The sequence below is a fragment of the Gobio gobio genome (genome assembly GCF_949357685.1).
Source record: "Gobio gobio genome assembly, chromosome: 3".
In the NCBI taxonomy this organism is placed as follows: domain Eukaryota; kingdom Metazoa; phylum Chordata; class Actinopteri; order Cypriniformes; family Gobionidae; genus Gobio; species Gobio gobio.
The window spans coordinates 39,318,131-39,332,483 of record NC_137099.1 but is presented as its reverse complement, the minus strand read 5'-3'; the positions used below and the strand labels follow the sequence as shown (position 1 = coordinate 39,332,483).

Genomic DNA, 14,353 nt, shown 5'->3' with positions numbered 1-14,353 from the left:
TAATATTTACACAATATTTACACTATAGTAGGTCTACTGATAATATTTACAGTAATGTATTGAATTTGATAGGTGTCTCTCACATTGTCCCACAGCAACATTACAATAGTGTACATTAATGTACAATGTTTTATAATAATAATTTATTCTATTTAGTGTCCAATTCATTCATTTAACATATTTAATATTGGGGGCATCCAAGTTTTGAAAAAAAAAACCGTTTAGTCACTGGCTTGATTCACGGATGCATAAACGATTTAGAAAGAAAGTCTGTGTGAACTTGAATGATTAGCTACACATCAGAAATCACTGATCACAGATCAGGTATTAATGAACACTGTTACTCACTGTTTGTGGCGGTGCTGTCGAATCCATATCGTTAAAGCCTGTGCTGACATCGCGAGTAAAATAAACAAAATCCATTTTCTCCAAATTCTCTGGCAAAAGCAGAGGAAGGGCAGGTAACCTTTCCCCATATGACGGCATATAGGGAAGATTCCAGATCGGCTCGTCTGAGCTCTCATTTTCTCTAAGGCAGAGCAGGACAGCCAGAACTCGGTTTACACTTATCACAATTTCTAGCCACTTGGGGACCATATACAGGCTAGGGGAACTCATATTAATGTTAAAAAAAAAATCATTTTATGAGTTTTCATGCCATGGGACCTTTAAGGCGGGCGTACACTGTGTGAGTTCGGACACTCGGGAGGCAGTGAGATATTGCACATGTTACGAGTCAGTTGACCAGATAATCGCGTCAAAGCCGCTGGTACACGGAACGAGGTTTCAATGTTTCTGCTATAGGTTCAGAAAAAGAAAAAGAAAGAAAATCTTTCTTCGTAAGTTGAATATGGAAGGCGGTCTGCCGGAAGCTAGATATTTTACTTTATACGGTTTTAAATATTAATATTTTTCTTACACAAACCCATCGATTCGCTTCAGAAGGCCTTTATTAACCCCCCGGAGCCGTGTGGATTACTTTTATAATGTATGGATACACTTTTTTGGGCTTCAAATTTTGGGCTCCCATTCACTGCCATTTTAATGCTTGAAAGAGCCAGGACATTTTGTAATATAACTCAGATTGTATCCGACTGAAAGAAGGATGTCATATACACCTAGGATGGCTTGAGGGGGAGTAAATCATGGGATCATTTTCATTTTTGGGTGAACTATCCCTTTAATACCGATATTGATACTATTATATATTTTGTTCATATTTTTAATTAATTTTATTTTCATATTTTCTGCTTTGATCTGTAGTCTTATTAGTTTTAGTTTTGTTGTGTTGATGTTTATACAGTTTTTATTTTTTTATGGTTTTAGTTTATTTCGATTTTAGATTTCGATTTTCAATTTAATATAAAAGAAAATGAGAAATGTTGCCTTGTCAACTAGCAGAAATAAAAAAAGTTTTTTTAAAGGGTCATGAAACCAATACTCGGTTACTTAACGTAACCTCGGTTCTCTCTAGAAGAGGGAACGAGTATTGCGTAAGTTCCTTACGCATCGGGAAAGTATTCTTTCTTCGAGATTTCTGAAAAACCCAAAATTATCCTTAATTTTGTAACATTGTCAACGCAGTGCGGCAGCCTGGCAGACCATAGCAGGCTATTCCAGCTATCAGCAGCCTATCGGTGAGCCCGCGTGACGTGGCGACCAATGAGGGCGCTTTGCGCCCACCTGGCTTCATTTGCCTACAGGTGGGGCGTGGCCACGTGTATATAAGCAGGGCTCACGGGCTGCATATTCGGTTTTCGTAGTTCTGAAGCGTAAAAGCCCGCGGGGCGCACGGCAAGGAACGCAATACTCGTTCCCTCTTCTAGAGAGAACCGAGGTTACGTTAAGTAACCGAGTATCGTTCTCTTACGAGAGGTTCTCTCGTATTGCGTAAGTTCCTTACGCATCGGGAACACATTGTCAACGCCGTGCGCGCCTCGCGTACAGCATATGTATCCCAGGGAACCGGGGACCATAACACTGCTCGGGCAGGGTGGCCGGTAAGGAAAACGGGCCACCACATATACAGACACTTCGTTTGAACTGACGGGTGGTTACAACGGGTGGTTACAACACCCTGTCTTATGAATGAGGGAACGGCACCTGCCGGTCGCCTTCAAATTTACCACACCTTGTCTCATGAATGAGGGAACGGCAACGCCGGTCGCCTTCAAATTCACAATATCTTGTCATATGAGTGAGGTAACGGCACCGCCGGTCACCTTCAAACTCACAACAGCTCTTTTCGTAAATGAGGGAACGGCACCTCCGGGCTCCTTCAAATTTACATAAGCCTCGTACCGAACTTACTACCAGTATGTGAGCTATGTCTGCGCAGAATCACTGGGCAGAACCAACAGCCTTATTGAACTGATAACACTTTCGCCTGTAAGGCAGGAACTTCCAGATTGTAAAATCTCACGAACGTAGACGGGGAGGCCCAGCCTGCCGCCATACAGATATCGTGGATGGAAATCCCTCTGGCCCAAGCCCACGAAGAGGCCATGCCTCTAGTGGAGTGTGCTCTGACACCTAGCGGGCACTGCAGGTTTTTGGAAGCGTAAGCTACTGCAATCGCGTCCACTATCCACCTGGACAGGGTCTGTTTCGAGGAGGCGAGACCTTTAGTGTGCCCTCCAAACGAAACAAATAGCTGCTCAGAACGCCTGAAGGCGGCGGAGCGTGTGACGTAAACCCTCAATGCCCTGACAGGGCAGAGGACATTGCCACCGTCCCCCTCGTCGGGTGCTGGCAGAGCCGAGAGGGAGACAATATGCGCCCTGAAGGGAGTGCCTATCGCTTTGGGGACATAACCATGCCTCGGCCTAAGAATGACCTTGGAGTCATTTGGGCCGAACTCCATACACGTCGGGCTCACTGAGAGCGCGTGTAGATCCCCCACGCGTTTTACTGAAGCCAGAGCTATCAGGAACGCGGTTTTTAGCGAAAGGAACCCTGGTTCCACAGTCTCGAGCGGTTCGAAAGGATGAGCTTCATGGCCTCTAGGACCAAGGCCAGATCCCAAATAGGAACCGATGGGGGCCGCGGGGGATTCATCCGTCTGGCTCCTCTGAGGAAACGGATGATGAGCTCGTTCCTTCCTAGCGTGCTGCCTAGCGTCGTCTGAGCGAACGCTGCTATAGCCGCTACATACACTTTGAGCGTGGAAGGGGACCTGCCCAGTTCCAACAGCTCCTGGAGGAAGGAGAGCACCCGCTGGACCCCACATTGCTGTGGATCCAATCCCTTGGAAACACACCACTCAGTGAACACCGACCACTTAGAACTATATAACCGCCTCGTCGAGGGGGCTCTAGAGTGTGAAATCGTGTTCATAACCCCTTCGGGCAGGTCAACGGGTATCCGTTGGTCACCCATACATGCAGAGACCATCGCTCTGGATGGGGATGCCAAACTGACCCTCCTGCTTGAGAGAGGAGGTCTGCTCTCAGCGGAACTGGCCAGGGGGGTGAGTGCGACAGCTTCACCAGCTCTGGGTACCAAATCTGGTTCTCCCAGCGCGGCGCTATAAGGAGCACCGGGCGGCGCGTCTCCCTGATTTTCGCTATGACCTGGGTCAATAGGGAAATCGGCGGGAAAGCATACTGCGGGAGGCTGGGCCAAGGTTGGGACAGCGCATCCTCGCTTTTGGACAGAAACGTCGGGCAGCGGGCGTTCTCTTTTGTTGCAAAGAGGCAGAGCTCCGCTCTGCCGAATAGGCGCCATACCAGCTGGACTGTCTGGGGGTGCAGGGACCATTCTCCTGGGAGCGCCAGTCAGAGGAAAATGCATATCAACGTGTGCTGTCATAATTCTCATTGGACAAAGACACGCAGTCTCATGAATAATTATGAGTCATGGATGAGTCATCGCCGTACTATAGTATGAGAAAACGTCACAGCCTATGACGTTGACATGAAGATGAATTTAAACCAGGTTGAAAATAGAGCAAAAAGGTTTAAAATTAACTCGTTTTCTCCCACATTCAAAACTAACAGATGGTAACATTGCCTTCCATGATGTACAACACACATACTTCTGTTAAAATCTCAGAAAATTTGGTTTAGGGTTTCATGACCCTTTAACAGTGGTTTTAGTTTTAGTTAACGATAATAAGGTGGTCAGTTCCCCAGTTCCATGTGGAAAACTACCTTTTCATACAAGATGTTGATTATTGTGATTATTATTTTTTGGTGATGATTTGCATTCTATGCGTGTATCGCCACCTGATTTTCTTATTGTTCTGAGCATTAAAAAAAATCTTAAAGGGGACCTATTATGCAAAATTTGGACATAAATGTGTGTTGGCAGTGTGTGTACACAACCACCCTATAGTGGTAAAAATCCACCAACTCCTTTTTTTTAATCCCCATAAATCATAAGCAGTGTCTCCCAACTACCTGTTTTCAGCCATGGGGCTGGTGTGACGTCTCATCAGCCACAGGCCCCGCCCATGAATGTTGACAGACACTGCCGTTTTAACATAGATTAATTATTATTATTACGTCCAGGCTGAATGCGGATGTGTGTGTGTGTGTGTGTGTGTGCAAACCAAGACTGTAGCACTCCTCTCAGAAACTGAAGCCTCCACGCCATGATCGCCCCCCCGGTGGTTGGTCTCAGTATAGCTCCTAAACCCCACCTCTCCATGTATTAGAATGGACGCGAGACACACTAAACAATTAAATTACACTTGAAATAATTGTTTCCTAAAGATGGTTTCTGTCATATCAGGCAGTTTTTATCACGATGATTTCATTTCAAGTGTTCGTTTTTTAAATAAGTTTAGTTTTAGTTCGTTATTTGATGTTATAAAAACGGGGGATGTGACGTCATGATTGACAGCTGAGACTGACGGCTTCTCTGAGTGAAGTAGTCACTAAGGCACTAACAGACTTTTTTCGGGATTTTTGGGAGGAGATTGGAGCTTTAGCTTTCATTTCTACATTTCCATAACTGTTTATTTCACACCAATATAATGAATTGTTCTGCATATGTGAGAATGTGGGCGGGCTTTTGATAATCGCGCCTCTACTTCCTGATCTCTACTGCGCAGACTCGGTCCCAAGATGTCAGCGCCGTGTGCAGCCTCCGAAAGCTTCAACTCTGGTCAGCGGAAGTCAATGAAGTCGCGTCGTACATATTTTTTTACGGTCTATGGTGCAAACCAATAGGATGTGAAACAACAACAGATTCACGGTGGTAGCTACTTACAACTTTCAGCCTCTTGTGTGTCCTGCCTTTAGAGACAAACTTGATAGCAACCTGTAGACGCAAACCACAGTAAATCACACCTGCCTCACTGTGACATATGTCATTTACTAATATCAATTCTGAGAACATTTCTAAAGGTTGTTTGAATGAAGAGGGAAGAAAATGTCTTACTGGAAATCCATCAGACCTGGCGGTCCCAGCATACACAGAGCCAAATCCGCCACGCCCCAGCAATGGGCCCTTCGCATATGCTTCTGCAACATATAAGATCACAAGAAATGTCTTGAGAAAGACTTATTGCAGTATCTCAATCTATAAAAGAATGCTACTTTAATGCAGATTTTACATCAAAGATCTTGAGAATATTTTACAATGGCAAATCAATTAATAATTGAAAAATAACTTCTTTAATATGAGTCTATTCTGACCTGTGCGGGACCGTTTGGCAGGTCTCTTATATGCGGTGGATGGGCTCCCATCATCTGGGGCTTGCTGGCTGTCGCTCTGCCTCTTCCTCTTCCTGTTAGCCTGATCTTTTGACACAGACGAGGCCAACTTGGAAGGCAGCGGTGCTAAATAGCCAGGTAGCTCTTGTGTCAGTGGCTGGGTTGGGTTTAGCAGAGGTTCCAGATCATGGTCACCACAGCCCTGTGTCCCAACCTCCTGACTAGCCGTCTGGATAAAAGCAGCACTCTTGGATCTGGAGCGACCTGAGGATGAAATATTTCATACATCAAATATACTTAAAGGTTCTATTAGTAATTATACATTTATAATCAATAATCAACGTCAAATTATGTTAAATTCTTTTTAACATAATCTTAACATAAACAAGGTCTTTAATTGCAGTTGAGCAACTTATAATTGTATAATTGCATTATAATAGTGGCAAGAACATTTTGAATTTTGATTTAAGAAAAAAGGCTTGCAGTTTGTTTAATTTACAAGGAATATAATACATGTGATCATTTAGCTGTGAAAAAAATGGGTTTAAATGGCTTAAGTTGCACACATTTCTTTACATCAATTAAGTTAAATCAAACAATGCACAAAATCAATCCATAATATACCAATAATAAACAAATAAAACAATTAAAACACTCACCTTTCGTCCTCGTCTTTCTCCCATGCGAGCCATTGAAAATCCAAACTTCAACAAGAAAATACAAAAATAAAAAAAAGAATTAAAAAATAAAACTCTCCTCAGAAATGCCAAGAATATATCAAATAAAACTCTTTCTAAAATAAGAAAAGAACAATAAAATGTGTCTCTTTCAAAGAAAAGAACTCCAAACAAAAACTCTAAAACAAGAAAATATCCTCCGAACTCCTTCAAAAATCACAATCTCTGCAAGGAAAATACTCTCCAAAAGTCTCTAAAGTCGCCTCGTCTCTCAACCAACAGATATCGATGGGTTTGAGTGTATTTATATCCAGTCCAAATTCATTTCACGCGTCGCCATAGTATGGCAACTAAAAGTCGCATTATGCGCATATGCACACCTGACGATCATGCGCTCGAGTACAGCAGCGCGAGCACAATCTTGACTTTTTCCTTTTTCATTCGATGAACAGTTGCGACGTTAAATTATGTTTTTTGATATCAAATTAAAGTTGCCGATATGAGCTTTTAATGAGCAGGTAGTAGCTAATTTGTCCCCTAACTAACGTAAATTAATACGTGATGTCGTTTGTATTCAGATCACATGACTTTGCGTAATGCCCCTACCAAACGGCACATGAAATCACAATTGAATTAAGCTGCTATATATTTACATAAATAGCAATAACTTCATGTGTTCATAACTTTATTTATTAATCTATTTATAACATTTATTAAGAAACTAATCCTGTCCGAATAGTGCTTGTTATGATCCCATCTGATCTAACGTTACTCACCTATAATTGCTGCGGGGGAACGTCATCCTTCACTCATTTATTAAACTAAATTCATATATGGACTTTTTTTCTTTTCGAGATGCTTTATTAATTTGGATTTCATCGATATTTTGGATAAATGTGAAAGTTTCACCTCACCACCCTCAACTGCTAACAGGTTTGATGACGCATGAAGATACTGAAAGCTGATTGGCCTCTTGCCAATGATGGTTATGCGATAAAAGCTAATTAATTATTAGAAATAATAATATAGCTTATAATAACAGAATCTCTGATATCCTCCCTTAATGCCTTTTGAGAGCAATTTGAAAGTGTCCTGCGAAGTGGTAAGGTCAACTGCAATAAACACACGAGTATTCTCCATTAGCCTGGGCTATGAATAATATTTTGGAAATTAAATGCAATTCCACGAATTATAATAATTATTCATTTATATAATAAAACATCTAGGAAATAGGTTCTGTATAAACAAATAATCGATGTGTGTCGATGTCCATAAGCAGACATAAAAACTTTCAGTAGGTTATCCAACATAAAAATCACAAGATCACATTCCTAAAAATCACATTATATATATATATATATATAAAAAAAAACACACAAAACAATTTAACGTCAAAATTGTTTAACATCTCACGAATGTTAAAGGAAAAAGTCAAGATTGTGCTCGTGCTGAAGCTAAGTTACTCACGATTTGATTCGATATTTAGTTACCATAGCGACGCGTCTAATGAAATTTGAATGATAAACACTCGAACCCATCGATATCTGTTGGTTTGGATGCGAGGCGACTTCAGAGACTCGAGAGTATTTTCTGTGGTGAAATTGTGAATTTTGAAGGAGTTTGGAGGATTTCCGAGAGGAAACTTGTATTTTTTGAAGGCTATTTTATTTAAATGTTATATTCTTTGAGTTTTATATGAACGAGTTATTTTGGAAATAGTTTCGATTGTTTGTTTTTGTTTAAAACTCTCTGGGGAGAGTTTCATTTTTTTTATTTTTTTTTATTTATTTATTCTTGTTGGAGTTTGGAGGAGATTTCAATGGCTCGCATGGGTGAAGGACTAGGTGAGTGTTTTAATTATTCAGTTGTTTATTGGTACGTTATGTTGTTACGGTTTGATGTTGTGCATAGTTTGACTTAATTCATGTGTAGAAATGTGTGCAAGTTAAGCCATTTAAACCCAAATATTGCATAGCTAAATGATCACATATATTCATTGTAAATGAAACATTTTTTTTGTCTTTAAAAAAAAATCAAAACAAAATTTGTGAATTATTATTTTTTCCTTGTCACAATTAGAAAACTGCTAATTAAATGCAAGACGCAATAGAAAGTTGAAAAATAAAGGCTAATTTTACAATTATTTGTTGTGACCACTGACAATTGATTATTAATTATAAATATAATGTGACTAATATATAAAAAAAATATTTCAGCCTCAGGCCGCTCCAGATCCAAGAGTGCAGCTTTCACCCAGACGGCTAGTCAGGAGGAGCTACCTGGCTATTTAGCGCCTCTGCCCTCCGAGTTGGCCTTGTCTGTGTCAAAAGATCAGGCTAACAGGAAGAGGCAGAGCGACAGCCAGCAAGCCCCAGATGATGGGAGCCCATCCACCTCTGCCAAACGGCCCCGCACAGGTCAGAATAAGCTTACATTAAAGAAGTAAGCCTAGCCTATTCTTACATAACTAGATTCTTTTAAGTATATTTGATGTATGAAATATTTCATCCTCAGGTCGCTCCAGATCCAAGAGTGCTGCTTTTATCCAGACGGCTAGTCAGGAGGTTGGGACACAGGGCTGTGGTGACCATGATCTGGAACCTCTGCTAAACCCAACCCAGCCACTGACACAAGAGCTACCTGGCTATTTAGCACCGCTGCCTTCCAAGTTGGCCTCGCCTGTGTCAAAAGATCAGGCTAACAGGAAGAGGAAGAGGCAGAGCGACAGCCAGCAAGCCCCAGATGATGGGAGCCCATCCACCGCATATAAGAGACCTGCCAAACGGTCCCGCACAGGTCAGAATAGACTCATATTAAAGAAGTTATTTTTCAATTATTAATTGATTTGCCATTGTAAAATATTCTCAAGATCTTTGATGTAAAATCTGCATTAAAGTAGCATTCTTTTATAGATTGAGATACTGCAATAAGTCTTTCTCAAGACATTTCTTGTGATCTTATATGTTGCAGAAGCATATGCGAAGGGCCCATTGCTGGGGCGTGGCGGATTTGGCTCTGTGTATGCTGGGACCGCCAGGTCTGATGGATTTCCAGTAAGACATTTTCTTCCCTCTTCATTCAAACAACCTTTAGAAATGTTCTCAGAATTGATATTAGTAAATGACATATGTCACAGGGAGGCAGGTGTGATTTACTGTGGTTTGCGTCTACAGGTTGCTATCAAGTATGTCTCTAAAGGCAGGACACACAAGAGGCTGAAAGTTGTAAGTACCACCTTGAATCCTTTGTTGTTTCACATCCTATTGGTTTACACACACACACACACACACACACACACACACACACACACACACACACACACACACACACACACACACACACATCCGCATTAAGCCCTGGATTTAATGCAGCATTTGTCACTACAGGAAGGCCAGGGTCTGCTGCCACTGGAGGTCGCATTGATGACCCAGGTCAATTCAGCCCCTGCCAGCCCCAATGTCCTGCAGCTTGTGGAGTGGTTTGACTATCCCACGCACTACACCATGATCCTGGAGCGGCCTGTTCCTTGTCAAGATCTCCAGAGTTTCAGTGAGGAGAACAGCCCTCTTGATGAGAGCCTGGCCAAGAAAGTGCTGGTGCAGCTCATCACTGCGCTGAAACACTGTGAGAGCCGCGGGGTCCTGCACCGGGACGTCAAGCCACAGAACATCCTGATTTCCACAGCTTCACATGACATCAAGCTGCTGGACTTTGGGTGTGGAGACCTCCTAAAGGACTCAGCCTACAAATCGTTTGCAGGTTGGTTTGCATTACAGAAGGAAAGATCTCACTACATCACTCTGTGTGATGTTCTTATACATGGATATTTTGTGAACCAAAAGGAAAACGTTTGGACGGGAACCTTTTCAATGAGTGTTTTTTGGTCTTCTTGGGTTTTCAGGCACTCTTCAGTACGCCCCTCCGGAGTGGTTTCGTCAACACCTCTATCATGCCGGACCGGCTACTGTTTGGTCAGTGGGGGTGACTCTCTACAAAATCCTGTGCGGTTTTTTACCCTTCAGAGCTGCGTGGAGGGTCACCTCCAAAAGCAGACTGCACTTCCCTAGAGAGCTGTCTACAGGTAAGCGATAGCAAACATTCAGATAGAAAAACCATACAAAAACCATGGCCAGACAGAGAAGTTTGTTCTGTTGTGTTGCTGAAGGCAAGTACTGTGTTGTGTGTAACAGAGTGCCGTCAGTTGGTTAGCTGGTGTCTTAGTGCAGCGGAGGCAGACCGTCCCAGCTTAGACGACATTGAGCATCATCCCTGGTTACACTGAACAGGTGGCATTACACTTATCTGAAGCACAGCAGTCATGAGTTGGATTGAATTATTAGGGTCAGTCTAGATAACGGTTTTAATTATTTGTATAGGGTGACCAGGAGGACGGCAGAGATGGCTTCCTGACTGTGCACCTACAGAAAAGAGGAGGTAGGGTCTTTCTATGTGGATGCTGGAGGCAGCACCAGGTGAAACCAGAGCCCCGATGGGTTAGAGATCCGCCAGCTGGACAGAGTACAAGTAGCAAAATCTGTATTTTTCCCCCCCCAGTTAGAGTGGAAAAAGGGAGAAAACGTTTTCAGTACTACTTGGGACTACATTGGCCCACTTTATAGTGTATAAAAGTATATTTTTAAGTATACTTTAAGTGAAACAGCAGAAAACTAAGTACACAGCTAGTTTGCTCTTCATGGGTTCAATATTTCACTGAGTAACGTTAGGCAGTTTTGATTTATATGCTGTTTAATGGTTGATGATTGCCTTATTTCACATTGCCGTAAGTTGGTGTGACAAACACTCTTTAATATTGCTTTGCACTGACTTTAACTGTTTTTACTGATTCTCGGTTGTCTTCTTAACATACGACACAGGTGGCTGTGCTGCTGGTAGCATGCGCTAAAGTATCCTTGATCACTTGGAGTCTGCTATGTTGAATTACAAAAAATGACACATCTCTTTAGCCAAACATTCACATAATGAATCTTATAACCTTCCTATTATATCAGATCAAATGTGCATCTATTACTTGAAATGTTATGAACAGCAGCTACGCTAATTATTTTCTGTTTGCTTTTCTGTTTCTACAGTGGGATTGAGCCAGCTCCCGCCTCTTACGAAGATTTCAGATGACCCAACACCTGCGGAGATGACGCCAACTCTGAATCAACATACACAAATGCCAAATATTCGCTATATTGTAATCAATCCAATATGCTTTCCCAGATATATGTTTTGGCCATATACTATGTAACCTAATGGCATTTACAACAGAAAGCGCAAACATACACACACACACACACACACACACACACACATTACTAGGGTTGGCCGTCATTACAAAAATCTTATTTCACATATTATTTAATAATTGTATACGATTATGAAGATAGTATATTTCTCAATATAGCTATTTTGGTATCTTTGTTGTTAAAATAAGAATTAAGATGCTAATAACAAATACTAGGACAAATACAATAAGAAAGATTCAAAAGAAAACAATAGGGAATAATGAAATATTAAATAATTGAATAATAAATATAAATAATAAAAAATGTCATAGTATGAAGGTAATATATACTTATTCTTATTAAATCTACTTAAGTTATTGAGTCAAGAGCAGTGAGTGATTTTCTCTTTCTATTGTTGTTTGATGAACATTAACAGCGTAAGCCAGCAGCAGCCATATAGAAGGCTGCTGTCACTTTAAGACCTGACGCACGATATTGACACACATCCCATTTCTCTTGGAGGTCGGAACTGTTTACGTTCACTAAAGACATATCCGTGTTCGCCGCGTCAATATACTCACCAAGACAGGCGAGGCAGTTCTTTTTCAAGGATTTTTCACTCAAAACTATTTTGCACTTATTTTCTAATTTATGAATGATTTGTTAATCACTTGAACTCATATCAAATATTATTAGATATGAATTCTTTCATTCAAAGACACCAGGCGATCCATTCTCTTTTTTTCGACCTCATTATCGTCGGCCAGAGGTGGACAGTAACTAAGTACATTTACTTGAGTACTGTACTTAAGTACACTTTTTGAGTATCTGTACTTTACTGGAGTATTATTTTTTAGGGATACTTTTACTTTGACTTCACTACATTTGAAAGACAAATATCATACTTTTTACTCCACTACATTTCTATCAAAGTCGAAAGTCGTTTCTGTAGCAGCTTTGAAAGCAAGTGGATGATTTTTTCTTCTTTAAAAGGTTTTTATTTATTTATGTAGGGTCATGTGAAGTTTCCTAACAATTTTTTGAACATTGATCAGTTTATAGTAAAATGGAAAAAGACGGTTCCTTGGCACAGTGTGTGCACCATGGCCATACTTAAAAAGTGTGTTTCAGTTTTCTCAAAAGATTAAAGATTAGTTTAGTTGGCATATACTTGACGCATGTCTCATAAAATGTAAAAAAGGTAAATGTCTGGGAGAAAGAGAAGAGTAAACAGTTGGGAGAATATCGGATGTGTATCAGAGTATAGGGTCTGTGCATTCTGCCTTAAAGTGACAGCAGATTTGTAAAGAGCATTGTAACTTTTATACAAGTATTGAAATGAGTTTAAGGTAGTCGTATGCTAGCATGTCGGATGGAGCATCACTGACTGGCTTAAACCACCATAATGACATAGAGTGCATTTATACAACAATGCAACACTAATAAAATAATGCATTGACATACAAAAGGAAATGTACTTTTGATACTTAAGTACTTTTAAAAACAAATACTTCTGTACTTTTACTTAAGTAAAAATCTGTTTTTAGAACTTTCACTTGTAATGGAGTAATATTTGACCAGTAGTACTTTTACTTTTACTCAAGTAATAGAGTTGTGTACTTTGTCCACCTCTGTCGTCGGCACCAAGAAAAATTAAATCACATTATGACGTCACAAATCTCTATAATGTATTTAAAGGATTTTAATATTAGACTGCAAAAAATAAAAACATTTGAGTTATTATTAGAGTTACTGTTTATTCTTACCTGTTTGGTACCATTGACTTTTTTTAAGTTATTGAAATTTTATGTTTTTTGTTAGAAATAAATGATTACTCTGTCTCCTACTTTGTCTTTTCCTTATTGCATGGTCAGATTTGTCTGTGCATATTTTGGCATCTTTTCAGCAGTGAGTTCATACATAAAGTGGCTATTGATATTTCATGTTATTGTTACTTTTGATACCAACATAATGTCACCAGATGTCACCAAAGTATGTCAAATGTTGAGGTTTTGCCTGTTTCAACTTACTGGAACAAATATTTGAACTGAAGTAAAAAATAAATATTACATAAAAATAAGCATATTTTACATGAAAAATATGATACTTTTAGAGGTAAATAAATTCAGAAATCTCCAAATAAATGCATACATTGATAGTTTTTATTTTATCGAAGATAGTGATATGAAGAAAAAAAAAATGGGATTACACCTGAGATATTCATGCCCAAATTTGTCCATGAAGGACCAAATAAGAAGGATTTTTTTTTTAGTTAGGTTGAGTTTATTGTTTATTGCCTCTTTGTTACCATTTCCTTTTTGTTTTAGTTATTGTTAGGTTTATTGTTTATTCTTACCTGTTTGGTACCATTTACTTTTTTTCGGGTTATTGAAGTTTTATGTTTTTTTGTTAGAAATAAATGATTACTATGTCTCCTACTTTGTCTTTTCCTTATAGTATGGTCAGATTTGTCTGTTCATATTTTGGCATCTTTGTATAGTCTCAACCAACACAAATGTTTTTTTTATCTTTTTATTATTATTCTACAATTTTAACTTGTGATAAAATGTAAAACTTACAACATTGGTTTATAGATTTCAGCCTATGCAGCAGTGAGGTTATTGATATTTCATGTTATTGCTATTTTTATACCAGCATATGTCACCAAAGTATGTCAAATGTTGAGGTTTTGCCTGTTTCAACTTACTGGAACAAATATTTTTACTTAAGTAAAACATATATATTAAATATTACATAAAATAAGCACAGTTTACATGAAAAATAT

General features: G+C 39.8%; 1 protein-coding gene across 1 annotated transcript; it reads left to right on the top strand.

Annotated features, from left to right (window-relative positions):
* Positions 1-8,165: 8,165 nt before the first annotated feature.
* LOC307124163 (serine/threonine-protein kinase pim-3-like) lies at positions 8,166-10,619 on the top strand (the record flags this gene model as incomplete). The annotated part of the gene is made up of 8 exons (XM_079813211.1): positions 8,166-8,181; positions 8,554-8,754; positions 8,852-9,133; positions 9,308-9,390; positions 9,511-9,561; positions 9,724-10,096; positions 10,239-10,418; positions 10,528-10,619. 8 exons carry the CDS (start codon positions 8,166-8,168, stop codon positions 10,617-10,619), a joined length of 1,278 nt encoding a protein of 425 aa, XP_079669337.1.
* Positions 10,620-14,353: the final 3,734 nt, after the last annotated feature.